This window comes from Lutjanus erythropterus, chromosome 17 (assembly GCF_056507025.1).
Source record: "Lutjanus erythropterus isolate fLutEry1 chromosome 17, fLutEry1.hap2, whole genome shotgun sequence".
NCBI classification, from domain to species: Eukaryota; Metazoa; Chordata; class Actinopteri; order Lutjaniformes; family Lutjanidae; genus Lutjanus; species Lutjanus erythropterus.
In genome coordinates, this window is record NC_139333.1 from 16,283,983 (window position 1) to 16,309,689 (window position 25,707).

The window sequence follows — 25,707 nt, forward strand, 5'->3', positions numbered from 1 at the left end:
AGCAATGGGCCAGCAAAAGGCAGGGAAGGAGAGGAGTCCTAATAAACATGGATGTAAACAAGGCAAGATTAAAAATATTGGAAAACTTTGACATTGAAATGCACTTGACTCCCACCTGTGGCCCTTAGCCCACTCAACCTGTCCTGCCATTAAAGGCATAAAAAAAGCCCAAATATATATATATATATATATATATATATACATATATACACACATATATATATATACATATATATGTATATATACATATATATATATATATATATATATATATATATATATATATATATATATTTTTTTTTTTTTTTTTTTTTTTTTTTTTTTTTTTTTTTAAATGCACTCATCGCATTTGTTTGACTACAAGGACCAGTGCAAAGTGTGTTGGTGAGACTTATTGTAATCAAAAACTCTACGGGCACCTTTAATTTCTAAACAAAGGTGATCAAAGTGCAGCAGCCAGTTAACAAACGTGGCAAAAAGAATGACTCCCACAATTGCTACATGTTTAGATTAAAGGTCAAAGGTCAATTGTGGTCGCAATTAACACTCTTCTAAACCCAGACACATGATGTCATCAAGACAAAGTCTGGAGCTGTGCCACAGCTGAACAAATGGGAAGTGCCCACTGGGTTTACTGGAGGTGGGGATGCACCAGTTCAGAGAACAGAAAGTTAGAAAATAACAAGTCCAACCAGTCTCCCATCCCTTTCTGCTCCACATTTCTATCTCAAGACATCACCACACCTTCTCTCCAACTGCTGCCTCAATATGCCTTGGAGCACAGATCAGCTATTGACTGGAAGTTGAATAAATATGCACAATGCAAAAAAGGAAGGCTGTACATAGAAATAAACCACTCAGTAAAAGTACTGTAATTTTAGGATAATACACTTTAAAGAACATCTCAGCTGTCTTTTCTACTTGTTGACTCTCACTTTGCTCTGTAAATATGTCCTGTTATTTCAGTAGTGTGTGTCAGAATGTCATATGGACTGTATTTTATTCATAAGTTGCCCATGTGCCTTTTCCTGCCCTTCTGTTAGTGATTTTCTGATCTTGATCTGTTTCATCTGAGCTGTATTTCCCTTTTATTTCTATCTAGGACTGACAAACCTCTTTAGTTTGAAGCAACCGTCACTGCAACATCACGCACAAAAGAGTTAAAGTAACAAACCCCCGGGGATGCCTGAGGAAATCTGCCTAAGAAAACAATAACCTGACCTGTCAACCTAAAAAACAAACATGCGCCAATGCAGTTCAACGTGAATGAACGTATATCCCATTTATCTTGTTTGTTTGTTTTTTTACACTAATATTCAGTGTCAACAAACACACAACTTTGACAGCGATACAGCCGTCGTGCAGAGTCATGCACCTCGAAGCAAGCACAGAAACTACAATGGCAGACAATAGTTTCAATGCTAGCTTTCAAGATAACCCCGAAATGTAGCGGTTAACCCCATTCAGTCTGTTTGAGCTGGGAGGAGGTGATTTCAGTTGCCAGTGTCCCGGCTGAAACAGAGTCAAGCTAACCATCACATTTCACCTACATTCCTTTCTACTACCGGACAAACCCAAGTGAATGCAAAAAACATGAGCATTAGACTGATTTCAGGTGACTTTCTGGAGGAGTTTGGGAACTACTAAACACTGTCATCAACTTTACAACCAAACCGCTGTTCAGTCCCGACACTCGTGCAAGGCAGTCCCAGTGAAAAAGGTGTTTACGTGTGTTGACGTGACAGTATGCGGACGTGTTGACACAAACTCACCGACAAATGTTGTTAAATCCAGTTATCATCCACAGAAACTCCACACACTGAGTAGTTCAACACATGTTGTGCTCAGTTTGTCGCTCACTGACTCGCTCCTCCACACAGCTCTCGTCTCGAGCGGAGACAGTTGATGCGGCTGCTCATGCTCTCTGCAGCCCGCCGCTCTCTGCTCTGATGCATTCAGGTGCTCCTCGGAAAACTCAGTTCCACACTCGAAAGACTCATTAAAGACAAATTAAGTTTGGTGTTGTTGTAAGGACCAAAACTTGTAATAAAGAAACATACATAATTATATAATTAAATACCTAAATAAAGAATAAATATATAATTATTATAAAGCTTAAATAAATAAACAATTATGTAATCTGTGTGAAAACATGTAAATGTAAATAAATAAATTAATATATGAAGCATTTTATCATACAATTATATATATATATATATTCATTTATTTAAAGGCAAACTGTGCAGGGCTTTCCCAAAAAACAATGAAAAATACAAAAATAATTCCTCTCAATGGTCATCACTCACAACCTACCAGAAGTGTGTGGCAGCACCTGCACCTGCAAAGACCCCCACCTGCCACCAGTGCCTTCTTATTTTGTTATTATTTTTGCTGTGCTCAGGATTCTTTACCAACCCAAAATGTGGGTAAGTGATGTTCTAGGAATGAGACTGAACAATGAATAAATACATACATACATTTCACATTCATATATTTAATGTCTCATTTACTTTTTGAGGTTTATTGCTAATGGTAACAGTTATGCATTAAATAATCATTGTTTGTTAATTTATTTAAGCATTTAATTATATAATTATTTATATGTTTGCATATTTAGTTTTGACTCTTAAAGCCTAAAAATTAGGATTAGGGTTAGACAGTCATGCACATATATACGATTTTACAGACTGAAGGTTTGACTGCAGCCTCATGGGAAATCAGATGTAACAGACAAAAATTTTATTCTTATAAATTTGCATTGGAATTTTCATTTTCATTTGAATTCAAATAAATGTATATAGGCCTACGTAGGCTGGTAGATGGAACTGTCCCAGCCAGGTAAAATAGACGTGGACTGACATGCTGCTAGATTAGGGTGCCCGCATCCCAACAAATGTGGGACAAATGTAGGATAACTAGGGTGCAACAACTTGTTACCAGTGCTGAGAGGCAAATCTTGGTATAATGCCTATCTAACTTCAAAAATACATATTTTCATTGTGCCCCTTAGCTCGTAATATCTCTATGCTGCTGATTTACGAGAACACAGCAGACTATGTAGGTTAGAGGTGAGGTTAGCACAGCATGCTGACAAAAATGATTGGGTGTGCTGCAGAGTGTGATGGATTATTTTATCTGTTGTGACCTGTCTGGCAATCAGCCTATCTTTGGGTATCAGTAGGAATGCATCCAGACTGGCACTCCCTGTTATTAGTAGTTTCCAAGTGTTTGTTGTAGCTGTATTTCCTTTTCATATTTCTTGCAAAAAGCAGCACATCTGGTCATGGATTAAACTGTTGCAAATAGCATTTAGGCCACTGTACAGCTGTTATAAAGTAGTAAAACAATGAATGCCACAGGTATTTTGCAGGCTTGTAGCTTGTAGCTCAGAAACCATAAGAACCCAGTAGCTTATGTAATGTTAGGTAGGAGTCAATTACCAACTTAGGAAAATAAGCAACAGCTGTGAGCCCCCAATGCCTCAGGCTCACTGCATCTCAATTGTTTTCGTACCTTGATCAATTGCAAATGTGTTCAGGAATTTGGACCACTAAAATACAAGATCTAGTGAGGTGTGGGTCTTAGATAATTATGTAATCTTTTATCTCTCATGTAGAGAGACCCTGAGTAGTTTTAAGGTGGTAATTAATTTGTTTATATTGTGCATATTCCTAATATTCCTAATTTATGTTTTTTAATTAAACAACCACAAATAAAGTGACACTCAGAAAACTTTAGAAACAGATAGCATTATTTAAGCAGGAGAACTGGTTGTTTTCTGTGCATATGGTGCATCTTCACTTTGCACTGCACTGGATGGGTATTTGGAGGTGACGAGATAGATTATGCAATGTGTGTGCATGTGACGCTCCCCCCAAAGCCACTGTGTAATTCGAACCCTGGGCATAATATATCTTTGAACGTCAATTCAGTATTTTTGTTTTAAATGTGACAAGATATGTGCATTTAATCATGCTTCTCTCATGAGTATTTCATATAATGTTAAGTCTAACCCCAATATATCCAACAGCACCTGAATGCAGCATCCGTTTCACAGTAGCCAACTGAGCTGTGGACAGGAGGACAATAACTACGGCTCTGGGCTACTTTGTGGTACTGTGTGTGTGTGTGTGTGTGTGTGTGTGTGTGTGTGTGTGTGTGTGTGTGTGAGTGTGTGTCTGTGTGTCACCACATTGGAATGTCTGGCTAAAACACCACAGCCAGTGGTCCACTTTATGTAGCATACTCCATACATTGATTGCTATAGCTCAAAAAACTAATTGTTTTACAGCATTTCACTACAGACTTTAGAGTTCATGTGTCCAGTGTTATATTGACTTGTTATGTCCGCATATTTGTCTCAACTGAGGAGCCAGTTACAGAGACGATTCTGACTCCTTGACAAAATAAGTGCAGATTGGCCCCAGTGTGAGAGCCACCTTGTATCATCTTCAGTCAGCTGCCATGCGTGGTCCAGGCCTGGCCCATAATGTGCCAGAGCAGAGCCAGACATGCCTTACCTCATCTGAATCAGCCAGATTTCTGTCTGGAACAGGTTCAATCAGCAGATGAATAAAATTTAGGTCTTCAGTGAATTTACTTGGCAGTGGGAAGTTTCACAAGCAACATGCACATGATATGTGTCAATGTTCTCCTGATTGCAAAATGGCTTTTCTTTGGGTAGACTGGGGGCGGTTGAAACAGGGGATGGTTGCGGCAACTCTTATTCCTCCAATCAGCAAAGTGGTCACAGTCGTACTGCTGCATATATTGAAAAAAAACCCAACAACTTGTATTTGACATATGAAAGTTGTTTCTTTCATGAGCAATACTTTTGACAAACTGTCCTGACTTTATGTATGAATTAATCAAAACTTACTTAGTTATATGATGCTCTGTCATAGCTGATATAGGACGGGGACTAGGCAGCAATATCAAAACAAACTACAATAGAGTATTTCAATATAAAGTAGCTGTTACAATTTTGCATTATAAATGTGTTTAATTTGCAAACTATTCCAGTTTCTGTCTCACATTTAAATATAAAGAGATTGAATAACATCTGTAACATCTGCACATTAACTCAATTTAGATGTGTGTGTTCTATGCATAAACAAACAAAACTCAATAACTGTTATATAATAAATATGACTAAATAAATGAACCAGAATAAAACAGTAAGGGCAAGGCAAGGCAATTTTATTTATATAGCATCATTCATACGCAAGGCAATTCAAGGTGCTTTACAAGAACTTGAAAATACATTAAAATAAAAACATTAAAGGAACATTAAAATTAGGTTTGAGATCATTAAAAACAAAAGCTAAAAGCAAGACAAAAAAACAACAAAGCAGAGAAAATGCAAACTTTAAAGGCAACTTACTTCAGTAGCAGCTTTTCTTCTTTAGATAATCTTGAATCTTTGCATTTTAGAAACCTTCCACGTCTACCTTCTTCATATCAAGTATTATATTGTGAATGATATATCATATGTAATCAGTTTTAAATTGTATGGGTAATTAGTAGACAGATGTAAGTTTAATGTATAAAGATCTACTTGGTCTGGTCGAAATAGCCTCTGATTAACTGCGGTAAATGCAAAAAGTGTTGCAACCGTCCCCAGTCTCCCCTACGAGAGAAAGTGGGTTGCAGTTGTTCCGCCTGTGAACGCACCACTGCCCCGCCCCCGAGACAGCGAGCGCACGTGCTTGAAAGAGATGCCCTTTTCCACTTCACAGCCTATAACTTCATTTATTACAACTTGGAAAAAGAGGGATAATTTTCCAATTCCCTCCCGCTCCGCTGATGGGAAGTCTGATGCCATGTGTCAGGAATGTGCAACCCTTCCATTCCTCCAACTCTCCTCCACCCAGGAGCATGCAAACCTTTGGGAATCCCCAGCACGCTGATAAAAAAAGAGGAGGGCGTGAGGCCTTTCCAGCGTTATCGCGCGTTTTTACATACCGGCATGCACTCACAGTGACATACTTACCATTGTCACATCTCCTCCCTACGAACAAGCCCTGCACTATCATGATTGTCACATTTTATATGACGGTAGGGAATTGTTACTAAAATGTTAGCATGGCAATTTCCCAGCATATCTTTATTTTTTGCACAGGTGCACAGGCTGAGATATGTAGGCCTATCTGATTAATACAGACTGCATGTGTGCATGTGAGAGTATCAATACAGTATAAATTAGGTATAGTGATAATACACAGTCTATTTAGACTATGTACACACACCTCTGAGCTTATCTGCTTATCTCAGAGTACAAGTACAAACTTGTATTTCCTCATCCAAAGTGAGTCTCATAAAGGGATAGTTCAGATTATTTGAAGTGGACTTGTATGAGGTGCTTATCCATAGTCAGTGTATTACCTACACTGGATGGCAGTCGGCACGTCCCAGTTTGGAGAAACAGCAGAAGTACAAGTAAAGTAGATACGCAATGTACTGCTGTGGAGATAGTTACTTAAGTGTACACTAAATTTCACCTCTTTTCCTTCCTGTCAACCATCTATATCTGACAGGAATCCATCTGCAAATTTTAACTCTACAGGCTTTCATGTAGACAAAGATTTTGACTAGATGCTAGACATCATCAGGTCATTTTTGTCTTCCACTTGGGGGGCCAAGCATCAGCTAAGAATGGTAAATAGTGCTTAAAGCTGCAGTAGGTATTCATCTGAATTAGGTTTCCTTTTTTCTGTCCTCAGCTTCTGAGGACAATCGTGAGTGAGCAGACCGATAGACATCAGCTGTGTGTAATAAAGCAGATACCTGACAGTACAAACAGCAACAGAGGAGAGCTGAACAACAGACTTTTAAAATCGTCTTCTCTCTGCTCTTCTGCACACACATGAGCTTAGTACCACAACACTCGCTTGTTTGAGTGGGAGAAAAGGAGGCTCGTCACGGTTTGGCCGCAGTCTGCGAGACATGACCGCATCCTATTTGGAGGCAACTCGCTTTGGCCCCGCTTTAGAGTGGGTCCATCTCGGGTGTGGCTTGGCGCAATAAAAGCAGTAATAGGGATGCAAATCAGTGGCGATACGGTTTGACTCAGCATGGCCAAAAACACCAGTGGATTAGACCCATGTGTGTCAGTACTGTCAGTACTCACCAGAGAAGCTGATTCTTTCCTTGACATCCCTTCTATCTAGCTGCACTAGTAGAACAGCCAATAAGAACGCCCAGTCTGCGAAGACCTGTGATTGGTTTAAGTCTACTGTCACAGGCCAGATTCCCTAAAGGCTGAACACAGAGCCAAGAGGAGGTTCAGAATTCGAGTTCTGCCACTTGATTTACAATATGCTGAAAGGTTATTATGAAATTATTTCTCAACAATTCCAAAACAATTTTGATTCCCCTAGCTTTAATGTAGCTTGTTTTGCATACATTAATTTGTTATAATCCACAGCCATTTTAAAAAGCATAGCAGCACACATTTGCACATTTGCTACATCTCTTCCTATGGTTTGAAAGTTGCACTTTAAGCCAGACCTCATTCAAAAACCAGGTGCTTTTACTGACATGGAAAATTAAGGATCAGTAGTAAAGGAGACGCTCCTGCTTATCACAGCCTTTGTACATAACATCCATACTTCACCTGGCCTTACACTGTTATTGTGCTATTTGCTGATTGCACTGTTATGCCATTTGTTGTTTGTTTATCAAATAATTATTGATTCTGTATATGATAAGAGCTTTCTCTCTTGTCTGTGTAGCGCAGGTTCTGTTTCTATCTGCATATTCTCACTGCTTTTAACATCGATTGTATTCAGTGCATTTGTTCTTATCATCAGTGCTTTTAATTGCCTGTCAGGGGACTTCAAATGAACATTACACTCTTAGAAATAAATACGCTAATTAGAACTATAAAGGGTTCTTTTGCTTGTCTCCATAGGAGAAACCCTTGTGTAAGGTTTCTGGCAGAACCCTGCCTTTTTCACCAAATTAGATCTGGTTCTGTTCTAGATCCTTGGAACCTTGGTGCTATCTTGTGAAACAGCCCATGTTTCCACCAGTTTTGAGTGCAACCGTTGTAATCAAAGATGTCATCAAAAGAGGGAGCTGCACAGTGTACAACAACCAGTGGAACCACCCATTTTGGTTCCCAAGGAAAACCTTTTTCCGCTTTCCCCGTTCCAGCTGGGAGCCAACTTTTCAGATTAAAATTTCAAACCAATTTATTTTTGGTGGAAATGCTCAGAATGGTTCATAATTAAGTGCTTGAACTGGAACAGTTCCATGTTAGTGGAAAAAGGCCTGTATGATGGTTGTAACAAGAACCTTTTCAACTTACAAGGGTGGTAACAAGAACTCACCCAGGGAGTTCCACTGAGAACCCTTTTAATATTCTAAGGGTTTCATGTAGAACTCAAGCAAAGGGTTCTACAAAGAACCCTTAAGAACCCTTGATAAACCTTTGATGAAAGAGTTCTTTAAGGATTGTTTAGAACCTTGAAGAACCCTTCCTTCCAAAAAGGGTTTTCAGATTAGAAAAGTTATTTATTAAACCCTTTGTCTTACAAAGAACCTTTTACAAACCCTTTCTTCAAAAAAAGGGGTTCCCCTCTGAAACCCTTACTTCTAAGAGTGTAGCCTCTTTGGCTAACTCGTATGGCGTATTTCCAATCACATTACCTATATGCACTGTCCCTGTGGAATAAAGTAATAAAATAAAGTACAATTTTGTGACATCACTGTTTGAACTGTGAACATGAGCATTGTACATTGCAAATAATTCATTCAGTTTATGACTGTAAACCATCAATAAAACCCCAACTACTTGCAATACCTATGTTTCAGGTGAAGTTGCATTCAACAATTCAGTCCTTATTTGTGTGCATCCTGCCCTCTGCTGTCAGTTAAGGTTCATTACATGTGTAGGGAGCTACACTGTGCTCAGGGTTTCTGTAGGTTTCAGCAAGTTAAATTTAAGACTTTTAAAGATCTTTTGATGCAATTTAAGACCTATTTCATGTCCATACTGCTGAAAAAGTACATGCACAGATTGTATTAGTGGTTATTGACTCAATGCTGTTTTTTTCTTTGTAGTTTTTACAGCCTGATCAATACAAATTTTCCAGATATCTCATGTAAAAGCAAGACAAAAGTTAATGCAACTTTATAAAACCATTGTTAACTTCAGAATTCAGTCATTTTATAAGATATTTAAAAATATGTGATATTCTTAGACATTTTGAGGCCTAAAATTAAGATTACTGGAAACATCTGATTTTGAAAAGTTGTATAAAATACAGAAGAACAGATACATGAACAACCACTGCACAAAAAAAAACATCTTGCCAAAAATCTCTTAAAGAATCCCTTGCTGTTTGACAGAGTGAATTTAATTTTCTCTGTTGTGACTAATTTCTTGAGACACGCATCAAGTGTTGAGGGCATCTTAGATAGCCAGAGTCGTAGTAGCAGTTTTCTACCTTTACTTAAATGCTTTCTAGAAATTCAAGTCAAGCTTCTTAATAATGTTCTTAATAACACTGATCATAGCAGATGCAATATTACTACTGTGACTACCGACAGTACAGCGTGTTATTAGTACCCTTAGCAATATGAGTATATTGTATTGTTGTTTGCTTTATGAAACTGAATAAAGAAGACAAAAAGTAGCACTAAAACTGGAGGTGGAAGATTCAAAATATCAACAACAAAAAAGAAAAAAAAAAATCAGTGCAAAACATCTTTAGCCTCAAGTAAGTCCTCATTCTACCGGCTGCAACAAAGAGCTGCTGTGTTCTAGTTCAGCCTTTTCACACTTCACTTAACTCAGTGCTCAGCTGAAGAATTACCCTGCAACCACAGCCTAGATGCAGAGGAAGGTTTATAACACCATCTGCATGCAGTTAGCCGTCTATGGAGGCTACAAACCTTTGTTTTGCAAGATATGGCTTATATTGCAACACAATGAAACACTGCCATTCTGCATGAATACACAGTGCCTCACAACCGTGTGTTGTTTACAAACAAAGGGGGAAATAAACAAAGGTGTGATGCTCGCAGAGACAAATAACCTGCATGCATACACGCGTGCACACACAGACACACAATGACAGGTACTATTCTGAGCAACAGCTACCTGACTCAGTGGTTTGCAAAAAAAAAAAAGGCTCTATGCTCAGAGCCTGGTTTGTACAATTGTCAGCTATTGAGTCATGAGCAGAGCTCGGGTAACAGCATGGGCTTCTGGGACAATGATGTAAGTACAAACAATGCCTCTGCACAGCTTGGGTCTGTTCCACAAGTTTCAGTCATGTTAGAAAGACAAAATGTGATTTCTCAAGTGATTTATGAAAAACAAACCAGTGTGCAGAAGTTTGACAGCAGAAAAATAACTTTTTCTCACAAATACAGCCATTAAATAAGACCACAGACAATAACTTCATATAGAATTTATTATTAAATCATAATATACTAAATATAATCAATTCCTATCCAGAAATATTTACATCTCATAGAATATGTTGATGTAATACATTACAGAAATAGTAAAATAAATACTATTAAAGCATAGTTTAAAAACCCTAAAAAACAGCTTCAGTAGGTTTGTAAGGCTTATAGGTCTCGAAACAAATGTTCACCTGACCATTAGATGGAAATACAACACATTGTGCTTACACTACCAGCATCCAAGTCAACTAAACTAATATTCTGAGAAAATCAATGTCAAAGCAAATCAAACAAGAACATACAGTAAAATTAGCCTCAGAACATCTTAAGTGATCATGACATCCTATAAACAAAGATTAAAATAATGTCACAGTGTCTTTAAATAAACCTCTCTCACTAAAGTTTGACTGATGTAATTATTCGTCATTTACTTATATCCAAGGGCTTGTTTTATGAACCCAAATCAATCATTTTACTATAGTCTACTTTTTAAAACCAATTGATAGGATCAGAATTTTATGAACTGATAATAATAATAGTAATAATAATTGGTATTGTATACATGTATCAGTGCAATCCTATTAAGAATAACTTAAAAGAATAGTTTGGATTATTTGAAGTGGGTTGTAGGAGGTTATTAGCTATTATCTGTTACCTGCAGTAGATGGCGGTCAGAACGCCAGCAATTTGGAGAAACAGAGTGGAGTCCCAGCATTGGAGGTTAAGCAATGAGGTGCTGTGGACGGGGTCAGCAGCAAAATCTATTTCAATAGCACAATATTTGGCTTATATAATAGCAGCTTCCTGTCAGAAAAGGCTGTGTGAAGCGCTGAAAATATAGCATACACTTAAAGTGATATAGATTTTTTTTTAAGGTGGGCCTTTAATCTGTTTTGCTGCTGACTCTGTCCACAGTAGTACATTGCTTAGCTTCCTACACTGGTACTCCTGCTGCCTCTCCAAACTGGGGCCATGCAGACCGCCATCTACTGAAGGTGATACACTGAGCATGGATAAGTACTTTGTACAACCCCACTTCAAATAATCCTAACTACCCCTTTAGTCTCTTCTTACATGTTTGTGCACAGTTGAGATGAATATCAAACCACAGCAAATTGAATGTAAATAAAAATCAAATAAACTCTCATAGGAGAGTGCTTTATCCAGCATAGAAAGGGGAGCATTTCTGCATTTAAACATTTACATATCAGACTCTGCTGAGTCCTATAGGAACGTTGGAAATCTAAATATTCCCCCTAGAATCTATGTTTGTCTTCATACAGAAGAGAATTTAAGAAACACACACACATCACTGGCATATGGAGTATCTGATTCAACAAAACAATAAAACAATGTGAACTCAAGAGTTTGCTTATTAAAAAGTGATAAAGAGTTTACTTTACAAAAGGAAAAACTATAATTGGAGACAAGTCTTATGATGCAGAGGTGCTGACACAGTTCTCAACAGGTTGAACGAGAACAGAAAACAGCAGTGTGTGAAAAACAGCGAGGAAGGAACCGCAGGACGTTAAATGGCAGTCTAGCAGCACTAATTGCCTTCCTTTTCTAGCACCCAATTAAACATTTCTGCAACAGAGGGGTGCAGTTGCACTGAGACATCATCAGTCATGACAGTGGGAAACTCCTCACTAAATGCTAAGAATACTGGATGATTCGTGTAACAAACACAGAACACAAGGGCAGCTGTGCCAGAAACCTACACCCCTTAAAATGAGGGTATTTTGAGGGCTTCCTGTAAATAATAACATAAATTACCGTTGATTCAAGGCAACTTTTAGTGCCAAAGAACAAAACACAATTTTGCTTTTAGCACAAGATCTTTTTGCTTTGAAAGTATTTCAATACATTTTAAGACTATTTTTAAGTCTCATTTTTTTGTTGGGAGTTTAACTCATCTAGTTTTCCTAAAACTTGTGTTTTTTTGTTTTTTTTGCAACTTTGTCAAACATGGACCCATCCAGGTACAACTAACCCATTTATGGACAGCGTTGGGTGGAATTATTTGTTATCAATGTTATCAACAATAATCAGCCCAGATTACATTTGAAAAGAAAATGTTTTTAGGTTATAGTTACATTGTCAAGGATTAGTTGATTACATTTTTCATTACAAATATGATACATATGCCGATTATGTTCTACTGTACACATTTCAGGTTGCCAGTTTTGTTAAAGGCAATATTTTCTTGTTTTTGTGTCTCCACGCCGGTGACAGCCGGCTGAGAGGGATTATCTGTTTTTGGGTTGTCCATCAGTCTGTCCTTCCCATTCTCGCGAAAACGCCTTGGTGTTCATTCAAACTTGGTACAAACGCTCACTTAGCTTGATTAGATTTTGGTGGTCCAGGGTCACATGCTCTTTCGAGAATGCCTTTACAGATTTTCTTTCAAATTTGATTAGAACTTGAGGTCAAAGGTCAAAGGTCACTGTGACCTTACAAATTTTTTTTTGGCCCGAACTTAAGAATTCATATGCTAATTATGACAAAGATTCACACAAATGTCTAATGGGATAAAAATGATGAAGTGATGACATTTAATATCCAAAAGGTCAAAGGTCAACTTCACTGTGACATCAAAATGTTCAGCTCTCTCTCAGTCCTCTGTACTTCTGCATGCTGTACAGTCTTTAAGTGAAGACGACATGTTTCTCACCAGATCTTGTATTGCATTTGTTTTATTTAATTCCTTCAAAGTCATAACTAAAAATATTATACAAGTCTGGACAGACATGGCAACTTGACTTTAATGACGATTTATGGACAATGGAGTTTTTATTCCTTTTTTCTTATTTGCATTGAAAATGGAAGATAAACTTTTTTAATAAGTGCTCCTCTTATTGTTTTAATATAAGGTACAATATTTTCAACATTTGATTTTGAAGTAATCAAAAACTATTCAGAATAGATTAGTATTCAGTAAATGACTACATTTCAAAGGAATTTGACCCAACCCTGCTTAAAGGGATGATAGACATCCTCATCATTGCACAAGAAGCCAAGGCGATCACAAAAACAACAATTCTTCAGGGTAAAACCTGATATTTCTTCTCGGTTGTTGAATTAACCAAAGGAGTCACCATCTGTTTGGATGATCATCATTTGTTGAATTATAGTGGCAGGTCACTGACACTTTTTCTGCCCCCCTAGCAAAGACAAAGTGCAAACAACACCCCCCTCTGAGCATCATAGAAAATGTAATTTTAGACTGCTGAGAACACTAATTAGACGCTTCGGTTCTAAGTGCTAGCCAACATGAGAGAGCTGACTCCTCCTGAGGAAATCAGTGTGGCCTTTGTGGGTCAGGTCTTAGGTGCCTCATTAAAACTGCTGTTAGACTTTATCTTTGTCATACAAGCATGTTAAAAATGATTGAGTTTTTTTTTTCTTTTTTTTCAGAAGCACCCTTCTTTATATTCATATTAATATGCACAATCACACCTGAGAGCTGCAAATAAAAGCTGCTGGTTACTGAGCAGCTCCACTAAAGGAAACCAGAGGTGAAAGTTCCCTACAAAAGGCACTTCAAAGATATTGTTAATAAATGATAAGCCATGGTTTGGAAAATAATTGATATTAGCTTATCATCTTTTAATGTATTAGATAAGACAGGGGTGATGAAAGAAAAAATCAAAGCAAAAATCAATGTTTCAGAAAGGAATAAATTCTTCATGGATATGGATTGGATTTAGGTGACATTTGGGCATTATAAACAATTAACTAAGAGATCCCTGAGAATCCTACAGCATGGCCTCGTTTTCAAGTAAAAACTTGTAACCGGTTTTGGGATTTTATTTTCAGCGTTTCTTTTTTGTTGACTCAATTTTTAGCAATGTCTTTATAATAAATACTTTTTGTCAGCACCACAAATATACCAAATATTTTTTGCAGGAACTCATTTGATAATGCCTCGTCATACTACAATAAAATGAAATGTGTAGTGTGAGGTTTTTTTTTTTGTTTTTTGTTTTTTTAGTTTATCACGATTGCCCTGTTATGTGACACAGTGTGATTGGTCCCATACAGTAAATCTTTCTTTGGCTATTTCATTCAGTTTAAAGCAAAGAATCATGGGACTGAAGATATATGTCATCAAACTGCTTCGTTATGGTGAAATTCAACCCCATTTGATTACAAACATGTTTATAATACAGGGTAACTTTGGTATTTTTTTGTATTCGTGTTTTTGTGTTTAAGCGATTAAGAAGACCAGAATTTTTGAAATTGCTCCAGTATTGAGGGAGGCCGCCACAGCTGTCAGCTGGGAAACAGGCAGTTATCACAGTTTGTTTTAGCTTTAGCTGGCTGCAGTGGTCACACCCAGTACCAGACCAGTTTCACCGCTGTCCCTTAGACACAACAACATGAGAAAATTGGGTCCGGGGTGAAAAAATACTGAAGTTACCCTTTAAGGCAAAAATAGGAAATCTGTTAAATCGGCAGTTAGTTAGCTACAGAAGCTCCAGAGAGCGCGGTATGGTTTGGGGGCAGCAACAGTTTCTCCTCCATCTTTTTCATGTGTTCTCACAAAAATAAATGCATAACGATAAATTACACAGGTTGACTCTGAGGAATCAACATGTATAGATGTACAGAATTCAGTTTTGAATTAAAAACTATCAGAAGCTTATAACTGACCCCTACTGGATTATCCTCCTATATTTCTATTTTAACTCCTCAAACCTCCTCATAGGTTTGCATGTAAAAAACGAGTAAAATACAGAGTAAACCAAGAACATATAATATTGAAAAAAGAATTAATAGTAATACCAGAGTATTATGTTGCTTCTCCATCTCAGCTCTTGCGAGCACAGCTGAACCACTTCTTAAGTGCTACTCCACTGGTGCTCGCCACCACACACAGCGCCCCTCCGAGGCTCAACCAGGTCGGGGCACGGTTAAAGAAAATGAACTGGAAGATGAACGCCAGCAACACGTCGACAGTCCTCATCAGGGCCACGGGTCCGGCCTTCTCGATCTGCAGGGCCTTTGTGAGGAAGGTCTGGCCGGCGATACCCAGGACAGCAATCAACATCAGCATCCAGCGATCACGGCCACAAAATGGGATTTTCCATTCCCCAAGGACGGATACAGTGATGATGCACTCGATGAAACCGATGACAGCGTAGTACCAGACAGAGAGGTAGTAGTGGACGCTCTTCCCAATCTTGCGAAGGAGAACAAAGGTAATAGCTGCTGTGATAGCCGCTATGAATGGATACAGAAAGACGAGAATGAATGAATACAGCAATCAGAAGAATACTGATAATTAATAAATCAATTTTAAAGACATTTGAGCTTAAATCCTGTAGACCCCTGTAGAATTCTATAGTGTTGCTGCAATTCACAAAGAATCCACCCACACATGAACTAACACAGCTGTGCTATCAGAAAAAAACAGTAATGTGGTAGAAGGTCATGTTTTTGGCAACTTAAACGAGAAAACTCTATGAATTTTTGTGCAGAAAAGCAACCCAGTCAGTCCTCCCTGCAGACTCTGTCTCACATTTCTCAGAACACACCCTCAGCGAGAGCCTTGTGGGTCCCACTGTTCACTGATGGTGATGATGTGATGTGATTTCAAACAAAAAACTAACAAGGTCTTTGTTGTTTACCACAATAGAGCTGTAGACAGTGTTTTTGGCAACTTCTAACAGAAAAATTGCTTAATTTATATGTCGCTTGTGATTCCACCAGCAGCCCTTCGGCAAGTCTCAGAAGCAGCTCTCTGCTTTATTTTTGACGGATGCCACGTCAATTAGCACAGAGCAGACTGAGCGTAGCAGTGGTAGAAGCACAAAATGCAAGGTTGGAAAATTTAAGCTGCAAATCTACGCATCCAAAATTAGCTTTCTTAGCAGAGTGGCTTACGCAGCTTTTTGAGATTGCGTGAGATGCTTATACGAGTAAATCTGAAAGGACCTTAAACTAACACTCCTTCACACTGAGAGGAGCTACAGTTTTTCAGCATCACAACCTGGAAAGAGAGCCGCAGAGTAGAACTATGACTAATTGGAAAGGCTGTATCTCCCAGCTGACCCTGAAGGGCCAGAGAACATAGCTGCACTGCACTGAATTCCCCTGGTTGCCATGGTAATCCTCACCTGGTTAAAATGGTCTGTAATACAAATAAAGTATAAAATTCTCAATGTCCTATTCCCTCCTGAGTAATTTTACTGACTTATTATGGTTAAACAAACTTTACTGCTATATAAGAGCTGTATGAGTTTATTAGTCATATCACCTGCAAAGGCGGTGATCGTGCCCTTGATGTGGTTAGCGTAGTCCCCCTCAATGCCACGTAGATCCTGGCCAAAGATGAATGGCGGCCGGGCGATGAGGATGACTCCAGTGAGGGTAAAAATAGTGAAGGCACAGTCCCAGATCGTGCATCTCTCCTTCAGGAAGATCCAGGCCAGGAGGGCGGTAAAGACTGGATTACTGAAGGGTAGGGGACAATGAAAGAGTTAATAGTCAATAATAAATAGTAAAAGTAATACATGTATGGATCCAGACAAATGAACAAAATATAGAGGGAAGATCAGAGAAAAGTGTTGAGAAATGTCGATTAATGTCTCAACAGATCATCCATGACACAATATTTTAGTGTCAAGTCTGTCCAGATGTTCACGACTGTAAAAATGACATGAATGTTCACTTCACTCAAATACTCATTTCTTGTGATACTGACACATAAAATCAATATAGCCTTACTAGTGCAAGACCGATACATATATTGTGGACTAATTTTGGTACCTGAATGAATCTTAAAAATAGCTGTAAAAATACGTACTGTATAGTGTTTTACATTCATATGACATGTAGTCATTTTCTTGTTAAATAAAACCAATAATATGTGTTCACTTAACATAAAAACTAGAGCCACACCAATACTGGATTTTTGGGGCTGATGCCGCTACCAATATTAGAGTAAAAAAAAATCCAATATCAATATATATGCAATATGGTAGATGTTTTCAATATTATAAATGAGTATAAATTAAAAACACACAAAAAACAGCAACTTAAGCCAAGAAGAATGATTATGCGCATAAAATGCTGTTCATAAAGCTAAAATATAAAAACAATCTGTATTATGATCTGTAAAAAGAAAATGTTGACTCCAAAAATATATTTATCAGTGTGACTGAGCTCAGTTGTTCAACTTAACAACTCAACTTATGCTTTCTTAAGTTCAGTTAACTGTTTTTTACAAAACTCAATTAAGACTTTAAACTAATTATTCAATTTAACTCAGTCAACTTACTTTTTTCCCCAAGACTTCACAGTGTGTGAAATAAACAGCTCTATTCAAATCCACTCACACAGATCTTTAATAAATTACTGGCAGTAATTGGAGAGAGTTAATTTAGAGGAATAAGGACAATATTGGAAAGTGAGATAAAGAGATGAGGGAGAGGAAAGAATGAGAACGAGAGGGAGATTAAGGGAAAAGGTCACAGCCAAACAATTCAGGGAGGATAGAGCCTGTGTGTCATGTTAGTATAATCTCCAATGATTTCCTACCCACTCTCACCTGAACACGATGACGGTGGCATCTGCGAGGGGCATCTGCTGAACAGCATAGAAGAACAGGATCATGGAATTGGAACCAATGAAACCCCGAAGTACCAGATATATTCGTTTATCTCTGGGACCAAGGAAACCTGTCCTGGAGGAGCAGAGATATGAGGATGATGGATGAATGAGTGACTGGATGGACGGATGGATGATTAGACCGACTGACAGAATTTAGGAAGAGACGCATGGAGAAAATCTGAGCGGCAAAGTGAGCTGAGAGATGACAAACGATCGGATGGCCGGAGAGATGGAGGGGTAGATTTAGGTCATGTAGAGATGACGGTGACCGATGGAAAGATGAATGGGTGGGGCTGAAAACAGAGGTGGTTATGAATGAATGTAAAAACAATGCAGGAATGTAGAGGATGTATGGATGGATGGATGAATAGGTAAATGAATGAATAGCAGTACTGGTGGTACTTTATGGGAATTCAGTTTAAAGGGATAGTTCAGATTATTTAATGTGTGGTTGTATGAGGTACTTATCGATGTGATAGCTACCATCATTTTATAAGCCTATTGTGTGACTTTTTGTTATTGTGTGATTGAGGCAGCGGAAGACCAGCAGTTCTTGTGTTATGCAAGGTAAAATTACTGATTTCACCCATGGAGTTTGGTTGGTTTTGAGATACAAATACTTATATAACAGCAGTGTCCTGTCAGAAAAGGCTATATGTAAGGCAATTAAAATATGTTAAGTGTAGTGTACATTTAAACTGATGTTATTTTTTATAGGTGAATCTTTTTTTATGTGACTAAACTACCTTTTGTTGCTGACCCTGTCTAGCTTCCATACTGATGCTCCTCTCTGCTTCTCCAGCCAGAGGTGTGCCAACCATCGTCTACTATAGGTAACACACTGACTGCAGATAACAATTTAATTTACTGTAAATAAATTACAAGTGATTCTATGGTGAAAAGGTTTTCTATCCATTAACAGAAGGATGAGGGTGCATATATTTATTTTTTATTTCCCAATTATAAGTCAATCATATCAAGCTAGTGGAATAAATGGACAGAGAGTAAACTTGATGACTGTTAGAAGCTACATTTTTATTTCCCTTCATATACTTTCTCTTATGTTGTGTTTCAGTAAACCTGGAAATTTCCCTCCTCCCCCTAGAAAAAGTACAAACTCCAATTCCAAAAAGTTGTGACATGTAAAATGTAAATAGTATGCAAATGATTTGCAAAAACCTTTCAACCAATATCCAATTGAATACAGTACAAAGACAAGATATTTAATGATTAAACTGATTAACTTTATTATAAATATACAGTCGTTCTAATTTTGATGACTGCAACATGTTCCCAAAAAAATACATTTTAGACGCTCAACAATTCGGGGTCCCTGTTGTCACGTTTTGTACTTCATAATGTGTCAAGCATTGTCAGTGCGAGACAGATATATTACCCTTTTACCCAAACTCTTTTACTACGAAGCCACGCTGTTACGTGCAGAATGCGTCTCGGGAAAGCAGGGACGTCTATGAAAAAGTACCTTTCAGCATTAATAGTGCCTTTTTCTCCTTCCTCCAAATGTTGTAGCAAAATCGTAATATTCACACTTAATCAGCACTGCCTAGTTTGATAGTTTTATCTGAATTTGATGATCCTGGTGTGTGAACAGGAGGGTGACCCGACACATCTCCCACAGCAAATTAAACAACAGGTCACAGATTTGTCTGGTTTCCAGGGTAGTACAATATACTATTACTGATCAGTACACTTCATATGAGAATGCCTTATCTAAAACCTTCCCACCCCTAGATCTACAAAGAGTACAACATCAACAGGGCTGAGGGGAATAATACACAACACTCACAGTATTTTGACAACTTAAATTTTATGTTTGAGCAGTTATTGTATGTTAAGCCTAGGTATTTGCCTTTGAAGTGGGTAACAATGCATGAACACAAATGCAGGAATCCCCAGAGATTATGCACTTTTAATCACAACACATAAATTATTGGTTTTAAAGTGAACTGCTACTATAGTAGTAATTATGGCATATAAAATATGTAAATCTTAAATCTGTGATTAAAGTTTAACTGTTTGATTGCAGAGAATCTAAATGTGTGAGTTTCTTCATCATGCTTACTTGTTGTAGATGAGTAACGGCGCCATAAAGAGAATCTGGAAGAAGCAGCGTATGGCGCTGATTTCTATGGCATGGACTCCCTGGATGGTTTTCACCAAGAGGCTAATGAGGGAGAAGAAAACTGTGGACAGGAAAGCATAGAACAAACCAAGCCCTGGACATGTCTTTGTTTTCTCTGGGTCTGTGAAAGAGAGGAAAGGAGGAGAGTCAAAGAACAGGGAGCGAGAGTGGGGGAGCAGATGGGTAGAGAGAAGGGGACGCTAAGAGGGGTATCAATGTTCCACATTTCATTTAAAAATAACACCTCTTATGTGGATACAATAACTGGATGATGGAGCAGTCAAGCTGAGAGTGTGTTATTGAACTCCACGTGGCCTTCGTCAAAATTCAGTTGAGAAAAACACCAGTAAAAGATTTGGCAAAGGCAGTGGTTTAGTGATTGCATGCCCTACCTGTGGCGAAATAAACCGACAAGCTGGGGCAGATAGGATTTCAACCTAAGGTCACATGGCTGTCTTTCTTTGTATTTGTCCACAATGTGTGGTCTACTTACCATTCCATTTATCACACACGGTGTTGTTTTCTCAACCTTACGCCAAGCCGAAGACATGGATGTTCATCCGGCCTCCTTAACCTTTAAGTTGTCATATTACAGTAATGCTATCAGATCTGTGTACAGAGAATTTTTGCTATAATGCCTAGTGAACATAGGCAGGATGATTATGACAGTGTTACATTACTGCATTAGATTATAGTACATAAATATTTTATTGTATTTTGCTTGGAATCACTGACTTGGACTATATGTTTTTTAGAACTTGATATGATTATATCATCACTTTATTACATAACAATGCAGCAATATTGATGGATTACAAGTCAAGTGCAATTTTAATCTCATAACTGAAATTTAGACAATGTACTCTTTTACGCATCATTTTTCACCAGAAACAATAGGCACATAACAAGAAACTCTCACTTCTCACTTCCTTGTAAACTTCCCAAGTAAAGCCAAATCACCATTCTTCCTCATACCAGTTTACACCACTGAGAAACCCCCTATAGTTCCTATAGTTGATGGGCTTGCATTTATTGAACAAGACAGTCAAACTAAAGATATTCACATTATCACTGTAGCCATATGAATGGAAATGTTTGGGTTTTTTTTATAAGTGTAATATGCTGAAAGCCTGCAGGTGCTGTTGCCCCGGTACTGTAAAAGTGCACAGTCATCCATCCTCTTTAAGGATGATGCAAGTCATAAGCTGGTTTACAGCAGTTTATCTTCAACAGCTACACACTTATCAACCTACATGTTGACATACTTTAATCAGGCATAAAGATTTTGTAAGGCAAAGATGTGCATCATAGTTAAAAACCTCTTTCACAGAAGCCATTTTGTACAGAAAATACAGATGTTATCACTGATGATAATTAAGGTTATGCTCCATTCAGGTCAAACAGAGTCAAGGTGCTCCTATTGTGCATACTGACTCACCAGAAAGGCTTCTGCTACAGTAAAATGGAATGGGACCTTAATTAGTATAATTGATTAGTATAGCTGACAACACCTGTGCTCACCCTACTATTTGATATCAGTATAACTGCTGTGAAAAACATATTTTGAGGCATAAAATGTAAATTAAGACATATGCACTCAGGGTAAGACCAACCACCATCTACTGTTACTGTTTCACTGCACTCTGCCATAATAAACCACCATAAAAAAGATATTTCCATCAAACATGGTTTATTAAACCCCAAATCATTTGGGTAGTGGGCTATGACGTCCGCTTTAACTGCCACGTAAAAAAAATATTAGAAAATTGCATTTAAACTGCTTGAAATTATGTCATTTGTGACAGCCTCACAGACAGAAAAGTATGCCTAAACTTTATAAAAATGTGTAAAGTGACTTTACAAGTGTGATAAAAGGTTTTGCTGTCCCATGAAATAAAAAAAATTATCATTAAAAAAGACATTTGGACTGAAGATTACTTCTTAAGTATAGCCCACATAATTTAGGCATTAGGCTGGAGTGTCCCCTTTTACTGCTACATAAATCATATTATGAGATTACCTTTAAATTACGTAAAGTTACATTTGTGCTGGCCTTAAGGACAGAGAAAGTGGCCTAAACTTTATGAAACATTTCATTTGGAATAATGTCAGGATGTAATTTTATTACCTCATTTCACGTATGTGAACATTGAGACCACAGGTGTGGGACATGAACAAAAGTGGTGGTTGGACCCATAAAATGGTTCATAAATGTTATTAAATCACATTATTTTGTCTTTTGTTTTAATCAAGATGTTTATAATATACTGGGAATGAAAAGTGCCTGTAGCTGGGGAGAAAACCCATATAATCTAAGGAAAGTTCAGTTAAAGTCACTACACGTTCTTATAGAGTTTAGAAATTTAAATTACGTGAAATAACATTTGTGCCAGCCTTACACGTGGCAAAACTTAATTCTTCCATCTAATATTCCCGTTTTACGAGACTGACTTTCTATATGAAATCATTTCTTATAGCTCCCATCATTTGGGTATGATGTCCTCCTTTACTGTAATGTAAAACATTAAGAAATTACGTTTAAATTACGTGAAATCGCGTTATTTGTACCAGACTTATAGACAGAGAAAAGTATGTAAACTTAATAAATAATAATAAAATGTGTAAAGTGACTTTAACTGCGCTTTCCTTCGACTATAACCCTGCTTATAGGCTAATAGCCTACACGTGATATCAGCACCGATTATTACTGATACATGACGTTGTACAACGTGAGGCTGCGTCGGAAGTAGCACTGCTTTTGCTTTTCACGTTATTACCGCATCTTTTCCCATCACAAAGTTCACTAGCGGCCGGCACCAGTGTAAGGATGGGGACAGTTATCACTTCAGCAAAAAAAATAAAAATAAACCCGTGAAGTAGCGAAGTACGTGCGCTCTTCACTACCTTGACGTGCGCTTTCTTCCCGGGATGCCGCCGGCTCGCTTCTGACGCAAAACGCCGGCGGGCACAGCGCGTTCCTCTCGCTGCCTCCCCGTGAATTTTCGCTCCCTCTCGCTTCCTCCTTCTGCTCCCCAGCATCGTCATCGTATTCGCACGACACACGACAGTTTCTCTGCAAGTGAATCCTCTCTGCCGTCCGTTCGTCATCGCCACACTCGTCATCGTGGTCGTCGCAGCCGCTGTTTAAGCCATGGTGGCTGTCAACTTTGTGAAACACTACGGTAATGTCGTCCTCTCCGGATAAGACAGCCCGCTCATGTGTGCATTGGTTACAGTCGTCCATGGTAAGATGAGACGGCTGGGCGACAGCATGCCTCGGACAGAGTGGTGTCGGCCTTCTTTGGTGCCCTGAGTGACTGAGAAGAAGGCAAGGTTAATGACTAACCTTGGTGGCAGGACACAAACTCCCATGCGGTGGTTACTTTACCCACAGGGGGGCAGAACTGAACCCAAACTACCTCTGCTGGACAACTAAAACATTACCCAACGTTACGCCCATAGCAGAGAATTGAACCAACCAACACTCGGTGTGCACACTTTTGAGTTGTCTTTGTAGGGTACATAAAAGTAGTCCTCATGATTGTAAGATACGGACGCCCATTTCCTCTAACGTGATGAAAATACAGATTCTGCTAATGAGAAACTTTCACGAAATAACGAGTTAGTATCTTATCTCAAAATAATGAGAAACTTAAAAAAAAAACAACTAATGACTAAGATACTTTTTTAATGAAATTTCTTCTTTGTGAACTCATTGTTTTGAGAAAGTTTCTCATTCTGACATACTTACACATTATTGTACTGACTCATCATTTTGAGATATAAATAATTACTTTGAGAAAGCTTCTTGTTATTCTGATATACTAATTTTTTGAGATACTAAGTCATTATTTTGAAATAAGAAGTTATTATTTTTCTAGAGAGTCATAAATATTTTGAGGTACTAAGTCATTATTTCAATAGTTTCTTATTATAATGACTTACTATGTTTATGTATTTTTCATCACATTGCGGAAATGGGTTTTTAATTACTAATTAAAGTTGCATAGGTTTTTTTTTTAAGTCAAATTGACTTAATAAGTCCTCATAACCATGAAGCATCAAACTTGTGACTTAGTGTTACATCATTATGACTTAAAGTTATATTGATGAGGTTTTAGGATGTTGGACAAACTAAATATTAACTATAATGTTACATCATAATTATGATGTAACATTACATAAATATGAAATATATAAAATATAATATTATATAACATTTTTTCCTAATTTTTAGTTGGAGATGGTTCAGGGCAGGGTATTTGCTGAAAGTAACTGATGTTTTTGTTCATACAGCTGAATTTTGGACCCATAATAGACAAATTCATAGCTAAACCCTTTCTATGAAACACCACAGTGGGGTGCCCACAACACTTTGTCTCTGTGGAGAGAACTGTAATTATTAGCCACTTTCAGTATCAACTCAAGAGGAAAAGTCTACAAAGCCAAAACAGAAAATCCATCAACAATAAATGAACTCCATCATTGTTGCCACCAGTGGGAAAATAAAACCTAATTTAAGTGGCAAATCAACAGCAACAATAAAAGACGTACATCTCTGGTTTTGCGTTTTAGTATTTTATTCCTACTGTACAGAAAATACAATGAGCAACACGACAAAGGAATAGCTAACATCCTCTATCCTTACCTAAAGAGACTGACACAAGTAAGCCTACTGTTTTGCAGAAGTAGCATGTTACACAGCATTTAAGGAGGTGATCCTTGTTTTTGTTTTTTTTCTATATCTACACAAATTTCTCTATCTATGAAAATAAAACATTGAGTGTGGTCCCCTCTACATACAAAAGCAATATCATATAAATTACTTTACACAGTATTGTAAAAACGTAAACATTATATTTGGCAAATTGTTGTCAGTGAAGTTGTTAATTGTTATCAGAACTCTGCTTCCTTTGTGTCAGAATAAGAGGACCGTGTGAAAGCACAGGTACTAGGTGCTGCACAGTGGTTGGCTTTTTAGTTGCGGAGTAAAGACAACAATGGTTTTGTCAATGAGGGAGAAAAGGGGCAAGAGTGCAGTGAAAGAGGGAGGGCTAGGTGACACAGTGGGACGCTTCTAGCGAGTCATTCATCAGGACTCAACACTGTATCATGCACACAGTCTTGCTTAACTGATGGCCATAGAGTAGACAGGACAGAGAAGTCTTTTTTTTTCTCACAGTGTGTAGTGGATTCTCCATTTTATACACCAGGGTCACTCCTTTAAGTGTTCAGTAATTACAACAGACTGATGGAGCACAGCTTCGGTAGCTGCCACATTTTGCAAGAAGAATAGACTTAACTCTGAGCAAGTAGTCGAATTTGTAACCACATTTGGTTGCAAGCTGGTATTATTTTCAAGGTCTTTGTAGTGATCTTTGAGAGATTTAAACGCCTGGGACTCTCCATCAGTCAGCAAAACAGGGTGAAATGTTTTCAACTGCAGTACATAGACAATCCCAAACCATTCTGAATAATCTCTTTCAATGACATCTTAGTCTGATATCAATTTTTATGGAGTGCTTTGT

General features: G+C 37.9%; 2 protein-coding genes across 7 annotated transcripts in view; both read right to left on the reverse strand.

Annotated features, from left to right (window-relative positions):
• plce1 (phospholipase C, epsilon 1) overlaps positions 1 to 1,909 on the reverse strand; it is a 100,935-nt gene extending 99,026 nt beyond the window's left edge. For all 6 annotated transcript variants that reach the window (XM_084740522.1, XM_084740519.1, XM_084740517.1 and 3 more), the window contains exon 1: positions 1,773 to 1,909. The gene's annotated coding sequence lies outside the window, so the exon portion shown is untranslated. The remainder of the gene's footprint in view (positions 1 to 1,772) is intronic.
• A 12,903-nt stretch (positions 1,910 to 14,812) lies between these two features.
• slc35g1 (solute carrier family 35 member G1) lies at positions 14,813 to 23,819 on the reverse strand. Its single transcript, XM_084741593.1, has 5 exons — positions 23,084 to 23,819; positions 20,120 to 20,300; positions 17,975 to 18,109; positions 16,682 to 16,878; positions 14,813 to 15,645 (listed from the first exon to the last, which is right to left on the reverse strand). Exons 1-5 carry the CDS (start codon positions 23,421 to 23,423, stop codon positions 15,233 to 15,235), a joined length of 1,266 nt encoding a protein of 421 aa, XP_084597719.1. The 5' UTR covers positions 23,424 to 23,819; the 3' UTR covers positions 14,813 to 15,232.
• Between the last annotated feature and the right edge of the window lie 1,888 nt (positions 23,820 to 25,707).

Coding starts and splice junctions, on each gene's coding strand:
- slc35g1 (XM_084741593.1), bottom strand. CDS start 23,423: ATGGACGACTGTAACCAATGCACACATGAGCGGGCTGTCTTATCCGGA. Junction 20,301..23,083: donor GGAAGAAAGCGCACGTCAAG/GTAGTGAAGAGC, acceptor TCTCTTTCACAG/ACCCAGAGAAAACAAAGACA. Junction 16,879..17,974: donor GCCACCGTCATCGTGTTCAG/GTGAGAGTGGGT, acceptor CCTACCCTTCAG/TAATCCAGTCTTTACCGCCC.